General features: G+C 33.7%; 1 protein-coding gene across 2 annotated transcripts; it reads left to right on the forward strand.

The window, feature by feature from the left end:
- Positions 1-2505: 2505 nt before the first annotated feature.
- Positions 2506-17397, forward strand: LOC110111388 (lysine-specific demethylase JMJ18). Of its 2 annotated transcripts, none has more exons than XM_028694358.1 (12): positions 2506-2623; positions 5839-6115; positions 7488-7559; positions 7642-7719; positions 7784-8311; positions 8391-8612; positions 9435-9596; positions 10842-11210; positions 11290-12631; positions 12719-12822; positions 15372-15569; positions 16597-17397. In XM_028694358.1, exons 2-12 carry the CDS (start codon positions 5903-5905, stop codon positions 16993-16995), a joined length of 3687 nt encoding a protein of 1228 aa, XP_028550191.1. In that variant the 5' UTR covers positions 2506-2623; positions 5839-5902; the 3' UTR covers positions 16996-17397. The 2 variants fall into 2 exon arrangements, with proteins under 2 accessions (XP_028550191.1, XP_020698892.1); XM_020843233.2 differs by lacking the exon at positions 2506-2623 and adding an exon at positions 2631-2794.
- Positions 17398-18243: the final 846 nt, after the last annotated feature.

The raw sequence follows: 18243 nt of genomic DNA on the forward strand, positions 1-18243 counted from the left end.
AAATCTTGCCATGATATATGCATTAAAAATATTATAAATACCCCTTTAATGCTTCAAAATGAATTAATATTAAATCAAGGCTTCGTTTGGAATGATTTTTTTATTGCTTTTAAAAGCAGCTTTCTAGCACAAAAAATTAATAAAAACAATAAAAAAGCAATGGTCAAAAGTTGTCCTTAAGAAGCGTGATAGTAGATATGTTTTCTTGTTAGCAACATAATACGTTAAAACTTGGTGATGTTCATTTTTAGTGGGTTTGCTAGCTCAACTATAATCACTATCAAATCACAATCAAGCTTTCATACTTAGCCTATGTTTGGGACAGATGCATCTGTCGGTAAATCAGATTGTGAAGTTGTTGCAGAAAAAACTGAGTTCTTAAGTTGCAGTATATAAATCAATATGTTTTATTTAGGAAATATAGCTTTAGAGTTGCTATGTTGAATGCGTAAGAGAATAAATTACTTTGATACCCTTATATACATTGTGATGAAACAAATTATTTATATGACAAATTCCTTAAAATAAATATAATCACAAACTAACAATTTTAAATTAAAATCGAATAATTTTATCAAATATTTCATAAATTTTAATTATTGAATACTGGAAGTGTCAGCAATAGCTAACCACTGATAGTGGTGGCTTTAAAGATCGAAAAACTACTAAAAGTGTCCATATTAGCATGCCGAAGAAGACTGGTGTTTGTGAAAATAGCAAGATAGAAAACAATGGCAGCAGGTAAGGACTTTTTAAAAGTTTCTATGTTAAAAGGATCAAGTTAGATAAATCTCAGTTTTCCAATAATCCAGACACCAACAGCATAAGGTATTGTAATGCTGTCAAGAAGGCAAACGGGGCCTTATAATGTTACATGGTTTTTTTAGTCCTCCACCCTCTATCAATTTTGGTATTAGAGAAAATATTTTTGATTGCTTATTTCTTGTGAGTTAAGGCCTCATTTGTTTCGGCTTAGCTACGACGTTTTCGTTTCGAATTGTGGAAAATAGTTACTCCTCTACTGTTTGTTAACACGCCTTTTATTGAATACATTTTCTTGTATCTCTGTTTTTCTATTGATCAGAAAAGAAAAAAAAATGCCGCTTATCCCGTATGCTACCTTAGTTTAGAAACGAAAAACTCGATTTTACTCCCATCATGTTCACACGTCTACCGGCACTCTCTAGGATGAAAGAAGAGGTCGCAGTGAAGCTTCACCATTGCAACCTTGTCCAGATGCAGGCCTGGTGTAGGTTTGCGAAAGCATTAAAAGAATGATATAACCAAACGAGGCATCAGTTCTCTTAATTAATTTTTGATAGAACTCCGTTTCTTCGATCATTGCTTCGAAACCAGCTTATACAAAAGGAGTGCCGGAACCAAACGAGGCCTAAATTTGATGATTCTTCTTCTTATTTATCTTTCATTGCAAAATGTATGACAACTTCAGAACTTAAAAGGTCGCCAATATTGGCCATTGGAATCTAATAATTTCATAAAATAATTTGTTGAATTAGAACAAAAAGGTTTATCCTTTTCTTAAACCAAACAACCAATATTCTTAAATCCAACCACAAACGATACCTAACCTATCCACATGGCAAAAAAATAGCCAAAAGTGTGTTGGTTACGCGTGCATATATGATAAGAGTGAATTTGTTTTAACTGACCTAAATATTCAAAAAAAAAAAAAAAGCTGATAAAATAAAAAAATATCGCAAAAAAATATTTTTTTTTGAACAAATATTTATTTTTACCACCATCTATTTTATTCATGGAAGCCCGAAAATCGCTCTTCAATTCTTAAACATTTATTTAATTCTCTCTTAGTTTTTTTTTCTCTAAAAAAATTATTTTTGATTTATTTTAAAAGTCGCTACACTTTTAAGTTTTGTTTGGGACAGCTTTTTCACTACTTTCCAAATATCTTTCTAGTAGAAAAATTTATAATTCAATAAATTTTGTAATTAAAAAGCAGTTTTAAAAAGTATTAAAAAAGCTATCTCAAACAAAACCTTAGTCATATAAGTAAGTCAAGCCGGCTCTGATTCGGCTTGATAAATGATCGTGAATTGAACTAATGAGCTAACAAGTCAAATTTGAGTCAACTTCAACTCGACTCGACTTATTAACTCATTAGTCATTCATAAAAAAATTTATTAATATAAATATATTATTATTTACGAGAAAATACATAGTTGCTAAAAGTATTAAAATAACATCTCACTTTCTTATATTATGTATTTCTTTAATATATTTCTTATATTTTTTAATTCATCTTATTATTTATTATAATAATTATTTGAATTATAATTCTTTTATTTTCTTTTGAGTCCGAATCACGAAGCAAAGTTTGGAAGGTTTTTGACCGTCAGTAAATAAACTGATCGTCAGGGACAAAAGCAAACCAACGGGCTGCTTCTTCTCTATCCTCGCCTGGTTGGATTCGGCCGTTCGGTTAAATCGTGTGGAAGTGGGGTTGACCCTTACCGTTTTCTAGATCAGATATAAAAGGAAACAATTAATCAAAATTATTATTTTTAGAAAAAAAACGAAGAGATAATTAAATAAAAGATTTAAGAATTGGAGAGGGATGTTCGGGCTTCCATGAATAAAATAGATGGTGAGAAAATTCAGTATTTGTTTCAAAAAAAATTTTTTTTTTCTGCAAAATCTTTTTCTTTTATCTCCTTGCTTTTAAGGTATCTTTTTAGGGCTACGTTTGCTTTCATCCATCAAATTAAATGCCTCACAAGCCATTGGTAATTCTACGTCCCTGCAATACGTGATAACGGTATATTGGGTCTTTCTCTGCTTGCTTTCTTCTAGCATCTCCATTGATGAAAAATCTTTCATTTTCTTATAATTTGTCCTTTTGTTTATCTTTTTGGCTAGATTTTTTGCATGTTTTTCTGACTATGTGGACAGGTTAGTTGCAGTTTGGGGTTGGATTTAAGAATATTGGTTGTTTGGTTCTGGAAAAGCATAAACTTTTTTGTTTCAATTCAAGAGATTTGTTCCCTGGAAGTGCTAGGGTTGGGGATTCCTGGTTGGTGGGATCTGTTGATCTTTAATGCTCAGGTTTTGGTAGGAGATTGATTGAGATGAGTTGGGATTTGGATATTGGGAATGAAATTAGGTTATTAAAGCCCTAATCATGGCATTGTTCTGGTTCTGATAGATTTGAAGAAGGGTTTTGATTATATGTTGGTTGATTTCGTCTGGTGAGGCTTTTTAAGGGATTTCATTGTCTGGGTTGGTAGTCCTTTCTGATCTATGGAATAGCTTTGATTAAGGTTAGGTTTCTTTTCTAGAATTTTGCACAAAGAGGTTTTATTAGTCAATTTTATATTCTCTGGTTGTATTTTTTTTTTAATTGTTCTATTTCTTTGTGTGTTTTGAAGATATTTCTCTTGGTTGAAGCAGATCTAACTTAGATATCCATAATGTTAGATCCATAGATATCCATCTCTTGTTCCTGCAGATTTTGGCTTATATCTAATGCTTGTTATGCATTACTTTATATGTATAATTAAACATCATTAGGAAGTAATTGTTTTTTTTTTCTGCTAGAGACATTAAATTGTATGCTTTTGAATCAGTTTGATAGATTTTTGGAGGAACCTTTTGTAAGAATCAGACATTTGCAGTTATTAATAAATAGCTAATTTTACTAAATATTATTACTCACTATCGATTTATTATCCTGTTGTCAAAAAGGGGGAGAGAGACTCAGGGTTTGGAGATTGTTTGAGGGTGAGAAAAGGGTAGCATTTTCAAGTTTTGTTTTGAAAACAGGAATGAAATAAGAGGAAAATGTATATTACCTAAATCAGTTGAATTTTACTTAAGGAGAAATTGTCTTGCTCTTATATCTGTTGATCGTTTTGAAGGAAAAATGTATAGACTCTTGTGAACCATGATACACTTGGTTATTTAATTATTTCTAGTTATTAACAAAGTAAACAAACTCGTCAAGGAGCCTTGATGGCTGAGCAAGATGATGGATTTAAGAATCTTATTATGTTAGTTGTCCCAAGCTGTTGCTCTGATGATATACACACTTTTTTTTTTAATGGTGGAGTTTGAGGGTTATAATCTCTTGTCAAATCCTGTTTTTTGTGGAAAAGAAGAAACACTTGTGTTATGTATGGTATAATTCTCTAGTTTGTATATATATATATATATATATATATTACTTTGATTACATTGCTTTGGCTGTGGGGCTTAAGAAATTATTATGGGAAGCATATTTGTTTAAATATGCATCTATATAAAAAATTAGTGTTAGTTATTTTAAATATATATTTATTACTTTCTTTTACAAAGGATATTCAAAATGAGGTACCTAAATTTTGCAAATGACATAATTATATTTAATGAAACATCAGGTGAAATAAGTGTAATAGTAGATTGAGAGAAACTATGTGAAAAATAGAATATGTTTGAATTAGTGATTCTCAACATGAATGAAGGAATGAGGATTTTTATAACCTGCTTCAAATGATGATGATGAATTAAACGTAAATTCTATAAAATTGTACTTTGGTCGGTTATATTGCATGTAATTGATTGTCTGATGATAAAGAAAGCATTGATAGTCTAATTGAGAGTGGTGAAAGTGTGATATTATAATAGATGTGTAGCAAAACTAGTATAGATAAATTAAGAAGTAATTATACTAGTTAGATGTTGGGAGTAGCATTTATTGAACATAAAATAATGAAGAATAGACTTCGGTGTTTTGAACATGAAAAATAAAAATACATCAGTAAGATGAATAAATATTGTTGATGTCATCTGATTATGAAGATAAAGGATAGGCTAAATGTGATATGGATAGAACTTGTTCAATAAGACTTATGCAAAATAGATTGGCACCTCAACCTAAATGATTGGGGAATGAGGATTCATCAAGTTGTCTCTGAATAAAAGATTAAGCACGTAGACCTTAATAATTGGAGCATAAGGATTCGTCGAGGTGGTTCCTAATATCTGGCATAAGGCTAATGATGATTATCATACTCATGAATTTACTCTGTTAACAATAGATGAGTGCTTAATAAGATAGTCTAATGATGGTTACCGAACATTCTATTTTTTAATTCGAGAAAAATCGATGATTGATGAAAACGAAGAGAACATTTTTGTATGTGGCTTTGAAGCACCTCAATTGCATGTTCAAGTTGGTATATGTATTGAGACAAATATAATAATATCTCATTGACAAATATAATAAAATGATCAAGCGTAATATGTATAATTTATAATGCTAGAAGTTGAACATCTTGTAGCTAAATCAAACATAAAGATTAAATTTAAAATAAACCTGTCAAACCAAACTTGTTAATAATTTTATGAAGTGTTATAGATGCTTTAATTATCCTTCAATTTAGAACAAATCTGTAAAACCAAGCCAGACCAAAGCGTTGAAAAATATTTATAACCATAGTAAATCAAGCTGGCTGAATCAAATTATAACCAACAAAGCAATTTCTAAAGATTTATTTTAAACCGAAAATAAAAATAGACCATTCGGATTGGTTTTGTTGTATTGATGGCTTGATTTGGTTTCAGATTTTATTAAACTGTTTGGTTTGGTCTGAGTTTAAATATTTATTTGTTTGGAACTAAACTGAATCGTTAATGGTGAACCTCTACTGGTTATTTCTCAATTTGTGCACTTCATTATGATTACCCTACTTCTGTCTTTGTAACTTTTCCGCAAACCTCTTACTGCTTTTGTTTATTTCACAGAATTCCATACTATATACACTTCTTTTCCTTTATATGAAGAGTTCACAGCCTTCATGTTAGTAATTTTTATTTCTTCTGCAGACATGCTCCAAACTGTACAGCAAACAGCTCAAGTATAGGAAGTCTAGAAGTTGTTTTGCATAATATGGTTTGTGACTTCAGGCAGGATCCGGAGGATGCTGCGGTCAACTCTGGTCATTGTATGGAAGATACTGTGACTCCACCAATGCAAATTGATAGTGATGGTGGTAACAGTCTCCTTAGAGTTAAACGCTCCCTGAGGAGGAGGAATGGAGTTGATTATTGTGTGTTTGAGTATAGCTCTGAGGAGGAATTAGATAATGCAAAGCCAATGAAGGTATAAGTTTGTCCTTCATGATACTTTTGAACCTCAATTACTTTCAATGTTTTGATATGAAACAACCTTTTTCGCATACCATGAATATTTTTGCATTATACTAATCCCATGCAACTGCTTGCCTAGTTGAGCTTTAGACAATTAAATTGAGATAGGGGTGCAAACGAGTTGAGTCGAGTCGAGTTTAGGCCCTTATCGAGCTTGGCTCGTTAGTTGGAAAACGAGCTCGAGCTCGTCTCACTGTAAATGAGCTCAAGCCATGGGCGGGAATTTAAAAATTTAGGCTGGATTTTTAAAAATTAGACAGGATTTTGAAAACGTAAGAGGGATTTTTAAAACTTAATCAAAATAAAAAAAAATGAAATGTTTAACATGTAAATAAAACATAGGTTGTTTTTATTAATTTTTTTAGTATTTAAATTTAATAAATAAAATAAAATTATTTAAAAAAATATTAATATTTATTCGAGCTGGCTCGTGAGCTCACGAGCCGAGCCAGCTCCAGCTCGAACTCGAGTTCTAGCTCGACTCGTGAGCTCGATAAGCTCGGCTCACGAGCCCATAAACGAGTCGAGCTCGAGCCGGCTCACGAGCCGGCTCGGCTCACTTACACCCCTAAATTGAGACATGCTAAGAGTCGCCTCAAAAGTGAGTTAAACTCCCATACTTTCAACTTTAGTCAGTGATAAAATAATTTAGTAGGATTTGGTTGGCTTCCCTGTTATGGCCTCAAGTTATTTTACTAACATCCAAAGGATATTTGGCTGCCATGGGTGGTTGTTATTGTTGATCTTTGTTATACTTAAGCAAGCCCAAAGTTCTCCCGTAATTGTCTCCCATGGATGTATAACTTTGGCCGTTCCTATATGGGTTGTGTGTTGCAGTGGTGGTCATTTAAGATTCTATAAGATATTATTAACTAAAGAAGTGTATGACAATTGCAGCAAGAAGTCCTATCTGTTTTTGGGAAGAGGCTTAGACCTTCTCTTGAATATCTCATGCACGTGATATTGTGGTATCATTTTTATGACCATGTGGGTGGACATTTTCTCGTGCAGTTTAAATATTTTTGTTCAACACTGTGTGGCATAGCTATGCTGATTCCTTTATGTCTGGAGGCCTACAATGCGGTCACGTAAGGTTATATATATTTGTATATATTATTATTTAGAGAAGTGCACAATAATTAAAAGAACAAGTCCGATCAGGTTTAGGGAAGGGGTACATCTAGGTGGAAATCTTTCATCATGGTTTAATCTCCTTGTTTTATGATAGTTTCCATGAATTAATAAAGCTATGTTGAGTTTTCTATTACACTGAAATTAAATTTGTTTACTACCAAATAAATATAATGATTTTGTCTTGCTTTCAGGCTCGCCAATCAAAATATTCTCAACAAGTCAATGATATTCGAGGAAGTACAGTTAGTTCTGACTCTCAGGAGGTTAATACTCTTAAAAACTACAATGTATGCTTCTTTTCATCCATCTTGTGTGTCATTCTAAAAAATGGGGATTACTAAACAGGTAACGGCTAGGTGGTGTCCCAAAGAATCTTGTAGGCCTATTATGGATGAAGCTCCCGTGTTCTATCCTAGTGAGGAGGTATGCTGGAGGGTTATTTCAACTTAGATCTGCTTTAGAAACCTCACATTTGTGTTTCTTTCAGGAGTTTAGAGATACACTTGGTTACATTGCTAGTATAAGCTCTAAAGCTGGAAAATATGGCATTTGCCGCATAGTTCCACCACCTTCTTGGAAGCCACCTTGCCCACTTAGAGATAAGAATATTTGGGAGCAGTCGGAGTTTTCAACTAGGATTCAACAAGTTGATAAGCTTCAAAATAGGGAACCAATGAGGAAAAGATATAGGAATCGTTACCAAAGGAAAAGGAAGAGAAGAAAGCGCTTAAGATTTGGAATGACCCGTAGACGTAACAACTGCACCATTGCCGAAACCAATGATTACTCTTCAGACACAGAAGAAAAATTTGGCTTTCAATCTGGTTCGGATTTTACACTTCAGACCTTCCAGGTGTATGCTGAGGATTTTAAGGAACAATATTTTGGTATGAGATATGCAAAGGACAGTAAATCATGTGGTAAGGATGAAACTGGTGAGAGATGGCAACCTTCTGTGGAGGAAATTGAGGGGGAATATTGGCGGATTGTTGAGAGTCCTGATGATGAAGTTGAGGTAAGTTAGTGGATTCTCTTTTGAATTCTTGTTTAACGTTTCTTTTTTACATAATCATCTTATTTCTCATCAAATTCAGGTACTATATGGTGCTGATTTAGAAACTGGGAAGTTTGGCAGTGGGTTTCCAAAAGCAAACTCTGCAACGTCTAAGGACTTAGATCCACATGTCTACTCTGGATGGAACTTAAACAATTTTCCCAGGCTACCTGGGTCAGTTCTTTCTTTTGAAAGTGGGGATATTTCTGGGGTACTAGTGCCTTGGCTATATATTGGGATGTGCTTTTCATCATTTTGTTGGGTGAGTTTTTTTTTTCTTCTTTTTAGTTTCAGTACTTAACCATTTTCTTGTACATAACCAGTGGCGTGAACAATAATTAATGTTCTTCATGTGGTTCTTTTGATTGGAGAAAATATAGAGTTTGATTTAGGCTTCGTTTGGGATGGCTTTCTTATTATTTTTTTTTTTACTAAAAAGTTGCTTTAAGAAGTAGTAAGAAAGTCATCCCAAACGAAGCATTAGTATCTTATATTTGAAAGGTGCTTTGCTTTGAACTTTCCACTGCTTAACGAGCTACTTAAACTGTACATTTTATTGCTGTATCCTTTATATAATAATAAAATCTGGAGTTTGAGTTAGTATTTCTAATATCTGTTTAGGGATCATTTTGTTCCTTGCAGATGGAAAACATGTTTTAGAAAATTACTAATTCATTTTCAAGTATTTTATATATGAACAAAATCATTACATTTGAGGTGGGTTTGAGAGCGTTTGCAGGGCTTAAAATCAATGATGATTTCTAGTTGCATCCAACCAAATCATGGATATATCAAATTTCATGATATTTCAAAACACGTTTTCTAACTTCCAAATGTGCCCTTAGCGATCGTTGTACTAATTCAGAAGGCAAATGTAAAGTTTCATCAAATTCCCTTTCCTTTTTAGAGAATCAGAATTAGATTGTGCTTCTAATTAAGATAGCCATATATACTTTTTGTATTTTGTTTTTTGGTTGCTCTGTCTGCTTCAAATTTAATGCAAATATCATTTCATTCTTTTAAGCTCATCAACATTGCTTGTCTGACTGTTCTTTATACGAACATATTATGTTTGATCTTAAAGCATGTTGAAGACCACCACCTGTATTCACTGAACTACATGCATTGGGGTGATCCAAAAATTTGGTATGGAGTTCCTGGAAATGCTGCTGTGAAATTGGAAGAGGCCATGAGGAAGCATTTACCAGAACTATTTGAGGAACAACCTGATTTGCTGCATGAATTGGTGAGTGCGAAAACTGTTTTTTTTTTTTCTCTTTTACAATTCTATGAGTTTACAATTGTACAACTACTTAATACTAAAGTGCTTATCAAAAGTTTACACAGGTTTGTAATATTTGAAATTGATACTGCAAATCTTATATTTAGGCTTCCATCCTGCTTAATTATTTTTTAGCCTTAATGGATTTTTATCTTTCTGCTCTTTTTTCCAATTTTGTAACCTCTCCAACAACAACAACAATAACATCAAGCCTTTATCCCACTACATGGGGTTGGCTACATGAATCTTTTTTCTCCATTGTGTTCTATTATGACTCAAATTCTCATTTTAATCTAATAATAATAGAAAAGATAATTTCTAATACTTTAACCAAGTCTTTTTAGGTCTAGCCCTACCTTTTTTAATATATACCGAATCTAATACGTCTACTATCCTAACCGGGTCATCTAAAGGCCGATGTTTTATGTGACTAGACTATCTAAGGCGACTCTCTCTCATCTTATTTTCCACTGGAACTACTCTAACCTTTTCATGTATATACTCATTTTACATTCTGTCTTTAAGTTTAAAACTACTCAAATATCTAAGTATCCTCCTCTCTGCAACTTGTTTTTATATTTGCTTACAATTTGAAAATGTTTATGCTTTTCATTTTTAAATTGATCTTTTGGCCTGAAGTCTTCCAAACGCATGGAAATAATACAAGTCAATGTTCTTGAAGCATGTTGTTGAAATCAAAAACTTAGATTTATTGTGAATATACTAGTGTTCAAATTATGAAGTCATTATTTTAAGAACTGAATGCAAATTTCTCTGCTAACTAAGAAAGAGTAAAATGCATGGTGATAATGAAAATATATCAACTTAAGTAAGGGTTTACTGGCATGTGGCTTTCTGCTTGCCGTTAGTAAACCATCTTGATCAAGCAGTTCAGTTCATGAAGCAAAATTTTTCCCAACATCAATTTAGAGCCATAACTTGGTTAAGTAAGCCTTTTTAAGGACTAGTCAAAAGTAGAGGCAACGGATACAATACTAAGCAGAAATGACTGAAGAAGGAAGATTCCAAACCCAAATGGTTGGAGTAAAGCTAATTATAACACAATTACTAGATCCTCATTGCAGGTCTTTTGTGGCCATTTCAGAAATGATAAACATCTGCTGTAGCATCTGTCAGCATTCCATTTTTAAACGGTGGCTTATGACTATGCCTTTCTTTTTCTGACAAAATCTCTCGATGGTTTTTCAGGTTACACAGTTGTCTCCTTCAGTTCTAAAGTCTGAGGGTGTTCCAGTTTACCGTGCTATCCAGAAAGCAGGGGAGTTTGTCCTCACCTTCCCTAGGGCTTACCATTCCGGCTTCAATTGTGGATTCAACTGTGCAGAAGCAGTGAATGTTGCTCCCATGGACTGGTTATCTCATGGTCAGTGTGCGGTTGAGCTTTATAGCGAACAGCGCCGCAAGACATCCATTTCCCATGACAAGTTATTAATGGGTGCTGCAAGAGAAGCTGTCAGAGCTCTCTGGGAGATTTTTCTGTTAGGATCTGACAAACCCAGTAACTTAAAATGGCAGCGTGTTTGCGGAAAGGAAGGGACATTGACGAAGGCTATACTGGTTTGTGTTTAATTCTTTTGCAATATTATCAGTATCTTCACATGATGTATTCATTCAAACCTTCATGTCTTGTTTTCAGGAAAGAATAGAAATGGAACAGGAACGAAGAGATTCTCATTGTGATCCTACAAAAGCAAGGAAAATGGATAGTATCTTTGATTTGTCAAAGGAGAGAGAATGTTTTTTCTGTTTTTATGATCTTCACCTATCTGCTGCTGGCTGTGAATGCTCATTGGATCGTTATGCCTGCTTAAACCATGCAGAGCTTCTTTGTTCTTGTGAACCCAACCAAAAATTTTTCCTTTTTCGCTACACTATGGATCAGTTGAACACTCTAGTTCAAGCTTTAGAAGGGTATGCAAGTGCAGTGCAAGATTGGGGTTCATATGATCTGGGATTGGTTTCACCTAATATTGTAATGAATGAAGATTCAGAAAGCTTAAAACTGATAGGTGAATCTGATTCCGAGGTACCATTGCAGAGAAGTACATCCACTTCAATGAAAGGATTGGTAGATATCAACGTTGCTAGTGTTGAGATCTTTAGTCTGAAGAGTGGAGGGCATTCATGTGGAGCTACTGATCGTCCTAGTGAGATCAATAGTATGGCATGCTCACAACATATGGAAGCAGTTTTTGATATTAGTAGGCCGAGCTTGCCTACAAATAACTGTGATATAGAAGCCAATGCAAGTTTGCAGAAGCCAGAAACATCTTGCACAACTCGTGTAAAAACAGAATTGGAAAGTGATAACTTGAATAGAGGCACCTCCCATATTAATCTTGACTTAGCAACTCCACAATATACTGAAAATATGCGCCACGGTATTGCTTTCAAGGAAAATAAAATCTTTTCTGATGATGATAATGTATGGGAAGAGGAGCCAAAGTGGTTTTTGGACCTCAGCAAGAAAAACTTAACCAAAGATTATAAGAATGAAATTCAAGACTGGCCTTATAGAAATGGCGAGAAAATTAAAAGCATTAAGGAGGAATATTGTACTTCGACTGCAGTAGAACAGGATATGGAGCATGATTCCATAGCAACATCCAGTACACCATTGAGGTCAAGCCCTGGAGGTGGATCTTCAGTTCCCCTTGGCAATTCTTTTGAGTTTTTTCCTTCCTCTCCTTTTCAAAGCAAATGGAGGCATGAAGCTTCTCCTTCTAAAGGTAGTCAGTCTTCGGCAAAGTTGTTTGGCATTGAACTTCAGCCACATGAACCACATCTTCTATTAAATTCAAATTCTGAAGGCAACCGGCCTTTCAACAGCAGCTCAACCAATTCCACTGGGTTGAGTTCATCTAATGCTGAAAGGGAGAAGCATTTAACCAAATCCAAGTACTTTGTTGAGGCACTTCATCTTGGAACTGTAATGTTTGGAAGACACTGGTGTAATGCAAAAGCCATCTTCCCAAAAGGTATAATCCAAAATTCATTTGCAGTCCATTGTATTTTGCAGAATACTCTTTTTTATTAGAATGAGTTTTGTTTCAATGGCTCTTCAGGATTCCGAAGTCGTGTCAGGTACTTCAGTGTGCTTGATCCAACAACAACTTGCAATTACATATCCGAAGTACTAGATGCTGGACTTATAGGCCCTTTATTTAAGGTAGATTTTTGGGTACCTTAGTTGTCTTCTCGAGTTGTATAATTTATCCACTTCTATGTCTTTCTTTCCCACTACACACAAAAATATTCTATACTGAATCTTGCCCCATTTCTTTTGGTGTGTTGGGGCTTCTCTTCAATCTTCATTATGAAGGAGGCAAGTTGAGAGAATTCGGCAAAAATCATAGTAATATGTTTGAAAGTAAAGCTATGCAGGCCTTTTTGTTGTATTTTCTATCATTCATTCATTTGCTTGATGATTAAATAAAAGGGATCATCTTCATTATTATCCTTATACTAATTATTATGGATTTAATTTATGATTTCTGATTGATTATTCTCTATTCATTCTTATTGATTGTTGAATGATGGTTAGCCTCTATTTTGCACAAATCAAGCTTTTATTCATGTTAATTTTGCTGTACCTTTTCTTTTCTTAGTTTTCCACTATACTCGTTTTGCTCTGTTCGTTTTACATCTTCGACCATCCATTTTATATGATCAGATCATCAAACAACGTAAATCTATTTTTCAGTTTTTTATCGTGGAATGCACTCATAATGCCTTTGATATGACGAGCTCAATCTTTCTCCTTCCTAGTATGCCACAACTATATCTTAATACTCTGTTTCCTCCACACTCCAGTATTGGTGATAAAAACATGTGTACATTGAGTGGAAATGATATTTACCATGAATAATTTTTGTATCATTTTCATCCATTTATTATGTAAGAATAATTTTTTTCAGTTAAACTATGAGTTATTGTTTGTCTTTTTGCCAGTAAAAAAACTTCAATGGTCACCTCAAATAAATTTGAGCCTTTTTTTTTATTCATTAGATGCAATTTTGGTTCATGTAAGTCTCCTTTTTTTTTTCTTTATGTTGTAACATTACCTGGGCAGTTCTACGATGAAAGCAATATATTTGTTGAGAGGTTTGATAGAGTAGTATAGATAGAGTAAGGAGGATCTACATATGATATTTAGTGATTTAGAAAAAGCATATGATAAAGTTTCAAGAGTAGTACTTTGGAGAGTTCTAAAAAAGAAAAGAGTTAATAATGCTTATATTCAAGTAATGAAGGATATGTATGTTATAGCTATTGGTTGTGTTCAAATATAGGGTGGTTTGACTAAGTATTTTCTTATTTCAGTTGGATTACATCAAGGATCAGCTTTAAGCCCATAACTTTTTGCTTTACATGGATGTTCATACTAGATATTTTTAAGAGGATGTATCTTGGTGTATGTTTTTTGCTGATGATATTCTTCTTGTTGATAAGAATAGAGAGCAACTTGAAGTATGGAGATTAACTTTAGAGTCTAGAGATTTTCGTTTGAGTAGATCTAAAACCGAATAAACAAAGTGTAATTTTAATAGCAATAGATCTAATGGTGGGATTGTGATACTGGATGATCTAGTTATACAAAAGTGTGCACGTTTTAGATATCTCGGGTTTATTGTTCAAAGTGATGGTGAAATAGATGGGTATATTATTAGTAGAATTCAAGTTAGATGGTTGAAATGGAGGAATGTTTAATTCGAGCTTTTTCTGTAAAGAAAAGTTTCCCTCAAACTTACAAGAAAATTTTATAAGATGGTGATGAGACTTGCAATCTTTATGACACAGAATGATGTCCATTAAAAGAGAAGCATAAAATTAACCTATATTTTGCAGAGATAAGAATACTCAAGTGGTTGAGTGGCTTTACATTTAGTGATAGAATGCAAAATGAGTGTCTATTGAAAAGTTTGTAGTAGCTCTGGTGACAGATAAGATTAGAGAGAGTCGTGTTAGATGGTTTGGTCACATAGAACGTCAACCTTTTAATAACCCGGTTAGGATAGTAGGTATATTAGATCTGGCCTATGTTAAGAAAAATTGAGGTAAACTTAAAAAGACATTGTTAGAAAGTATTAGAATTATATTTTTTATCAGATTTAAATGATAATTTGATTCTTAATAAGACATAATGGAGAAAAAAGATTCATGTAACTGACCCCATGTAGTGGGATAAAGGCTTGTTTTATTTTGTTATGTTGTTGTTGTAACATTTGTCATGTTAAGCACCAAATAATTGGGAGAAGTTTAATTATGGATATGTTATTCATTTAATGCACTAAAATATTTACTTGTCCATGTTCTTCAGCTCTCTGATGGTTGTTGTTCTGGTCACAAGTTTAGTTAAGAAAACTGATTTATATTATTTTTTAATTCACATGTATATGATATTAATATGTTACATAGTAATTTTTCGATATCTCAAGACATGCATTTCCTTTTTCTTTAGATATAAGGCTGTTTTTACCACATCTTAGATATATATAGCAAATCTCTGTTCAACAAATATTTCGGGTTTTGTTATCAAAAGTTTATCCCTTGCTTTTTTTGTCATCTTTTGCCCTCTTTCTATGGCCCTTCCTGGAGAAATCCATCATAAAATAGTCAGTCTTTTATTATAACAGACAATGAAATCGTTTTTTTTATTGTTCAGTTTTATTAATTTTTGGTGTGTTCTACTTTCTTAGCAACATCCCTGACCTGCAGGTTACCTTGGAAGATAATCCAGAAGATACTTTTATTCATTCTTCTCCCTCGCAATGCTGGGATTTGATTAGAGAGAGACTAAACCAAGAGATCATAAAGCAGTGCAGCTTAATGAACCAAGAACTCCCTCCCCTTCAACCTCCTGGGAGCATCGATGGGCTCGAAATGTTTGGTTTTCTGTCCCCATCAATATATCAGGTATGCTTTGATCCTATGCGGCAACCATTTAGGCAACTATTTAGCTAAATTCATGGAACCACAGCTTTGATCTGGCTATTGATTCTATCTCAACCTTCTGAATTGCTTAGAGTTTTAGGCTTCGTTTGATTAAACTTAATTTTTCTGTTTTTAGTTTCTAGAATTCGAAATCAGTTACTTTTAAATGTTTGGAAGAACAACTTTTATATAATTCATTTTCACGTAACTCTCTTTTTTTGTCGGTTATAAAAATTATTTGATTTATGTTTATTCAGTTTCAGAACTTTTATTTGGTCAGGTGAACGTACGCAACTCTACGCTCGGCCGCCAGTAGAATCGCGCCACGCGTTTTCATTATTTACCGCGCGCCCTGACAATCCGACCCGGAACGGACCCAAGATTGCTCGGTATTGCTAGGTATTGGTTGATTTTGCTCGGCAATAACCAATACCGAGCAAATACTTAGCAATACCGAGCAAATACCGAGTTGTACCGAGTTTTTTCTAGCAATACCGTGCAAATACCGAGTTGTAGAAAACTCGGTACAACTCGGTATTTGCATGGTATTGGTCTTCACAGAGCGGTATTTCTCGTTTTTGCAAAGCAATACCTAGCAGTACCGAGCAAATACCGAGCAATACCGAGAAAATCGCGAACATAGCATTCCCGGTTCCGCTCCGGGTCAAGTCGTCGGGCCGCGCGGTAAAGAGTAAGAGCACATTGCGACATGTTATTGGCGGCCGAACGTAACTCTACGTCCGGTCAGAGGACGTAATAATTGTTCTTCTCAGTTTCAAACTCAGTTTCTAAAAATAAGCACTTAAAAAAATGTTACTCAAACAAAATTTCATAATTAAAACTCTGTTTTAGTAAACCTCTTTTTCTCAACATCCGCTTCTAAAACTTCATTTTAAATAAGCAACAACCCAACCAAACAAAGCCTTAGTAGGAAGGAAAATATATATACAAGTAATTTGCTTTTTCTTATTACACGACTAAATTCTGACCCAAAATAAACTGTACACAGTTTATTGAATGCCTCGATCCTCATCGTCGCTGCTCGGAGTACTGGGCATCCAAGTCGAGTTCATCAACAAAAATTGAAGCCAATATGAACTCTACCCTGAAATCTATGAAGAAAAAACCAACTGGATTTGGATTTGGATCAACAAATTACTCTTCGCAACCAAATGCTTCAGCAGAAACACAAGGAAAGTTTTTTGGCATTGACATTTGCACATTAGAACCCGTTGATTCAATTTCAGACGATAAGATCCAGCATGTCCTGAGGTCAATCTTTCGTAGATTAAACCCAGAAGAACTTCAGGTGATGCAAATGGTTTTCAGAAGCGGTTCAGAAAGTGATTCCTGGAGAGCAGCTTACAGAGCTCTTCTATATGAGATTGAGATGAATGTAGATAATTAATTGTTCTTCTTAGAATAAATTTCATTTCCTAAAGGATGATTAGCTACAGATGAGACATCATTGCCAACAGAGCCACCATTCTTTCTTCAACAGCTAACAAAACTACATAGTTTTCCTCATACAATCTCTTGAGGATTGCAATTCTGTTTGTTCTTTCTGTGCTACAATGGAGTCTAAGGGAAGCCTGTGTTTGAAGATGGTTCTTCCTACATTTGAATATCTGTTATATTTTGTAATTGAATCTCTAGCATTGGCTCTGTTGGATATTTTTGGAGCTTTAATCATGCCTCTTTGGCAATGAGATTATTTAATGTTTTAGTGTAGGTAAAATACATAATTGTTTCCTTGGAGCTTCATAAATATTTGAATATAAGATTATTTGAACAACTGAGTTGGTACAAATATCTTCTTTCCTATAAGCTCTTTGTGTGAATCTTCCAGGTCTTCATTCTTCTATTTCTTGCAGCTTGAAACAGAAGAAAGATCTTTCTTATTATGAGTTCTTTTAGGAGTTTTTTCTCTCATTAAACTCTATTGGGGCTTTAAACAGCTCTACAAAGTTGTTTGAGCATGGGAAACTTGTTATTTATAGTTGTATGCCCCAATGTAGTATTAGGCTCTTCAATGCCCCTTTTTTGGGGAAATTATTCTGTGGTCACCGGACTGTCCGAAGGCTAGTTAGGATGCCTTGTCACTTGATATACAGCACTGGTACATAGCAAAAAAGTGACGTGGTGCGTCCTGATTTATCTACGGATGTTGTCCAGTGACCGCACAGAATAATTTCTCCTTTTTTTGACAGCTTTCTGCCATTTTTTTGGGGCTGAGGGAGCGCTTGAATTTAGGCCATTAAGATTCTTCAAATTATTTACAATCAATTTGATACAAATTTGAGCCATTTTGACTAAAATTAGTGAGTATGTTGCTATGATCTCATCTCAATTCTTTAATCTTGGTTCAAGGTTATTTGAAAATTATTTAAATTTTAATTAATATTCAATCTATTTAAATGTTTAATTATTTAAAACTTTAATTAAATTTTAAAATTATTATTTTATTTTTTAGATTGCAATCATAAATTTTATTTAACATTATTTTTTTATCTTTCGGAAATTATTTGTGACTTTTTAAAAAGATTATTTTCTCCACGTAGTTTTATAACTGTGTTTAATCATTTATAAAGGAATTTTTAGAAAAATTTTGTTCAACAAGAAATTAATTAAAATTTAAATAGTTTTTAAATTTGGA

This window comes from Dendrobium catenatum, unplaced genomic scaffold, assembly GCF_001605985.2.
Source record: "Dendrobium catenatum unplaced genomic scaffold, ASM160598v2 fragScaff_scaffold_464, whole genome shotgun sequence".
In the NCBI taxonomy this organism is placed as follows: Eukaryota; Viridiplantae; Streptophyta; class Magnoliopsida; order Asparagales; family Orchidaceae; genus Dendrobium; species Dendrobium catenatum.

What these genes read in the sequence shown, in the direction of transcription:
- LOC110111388 (XM_028694358.1), top strand. Translation starts at nt 5,903, where the DNA reads ATGGTTTGTGACTTCAGGCAGGATCCGGAGGATGCTGCGGTCAACTCT. An exon ending in TTAGTTCTGACTCTCAGGAG is followed by an intron (nt 7,560 to 7,641) that starts GTTAATACTCTT and finishes ATTACTAAACAG; the next exon opens with GTAACGGCTAGGTGGTGTCC. An exon ending in GCTTTTCATCATTTTGTTGG is followed by an intron (nt 8,613 to 9,434) that starts GTGAGTTTTTTT and finishes TTGATCTTAAAG; the next exon opens with CATGTTGAAGACCACCACCT.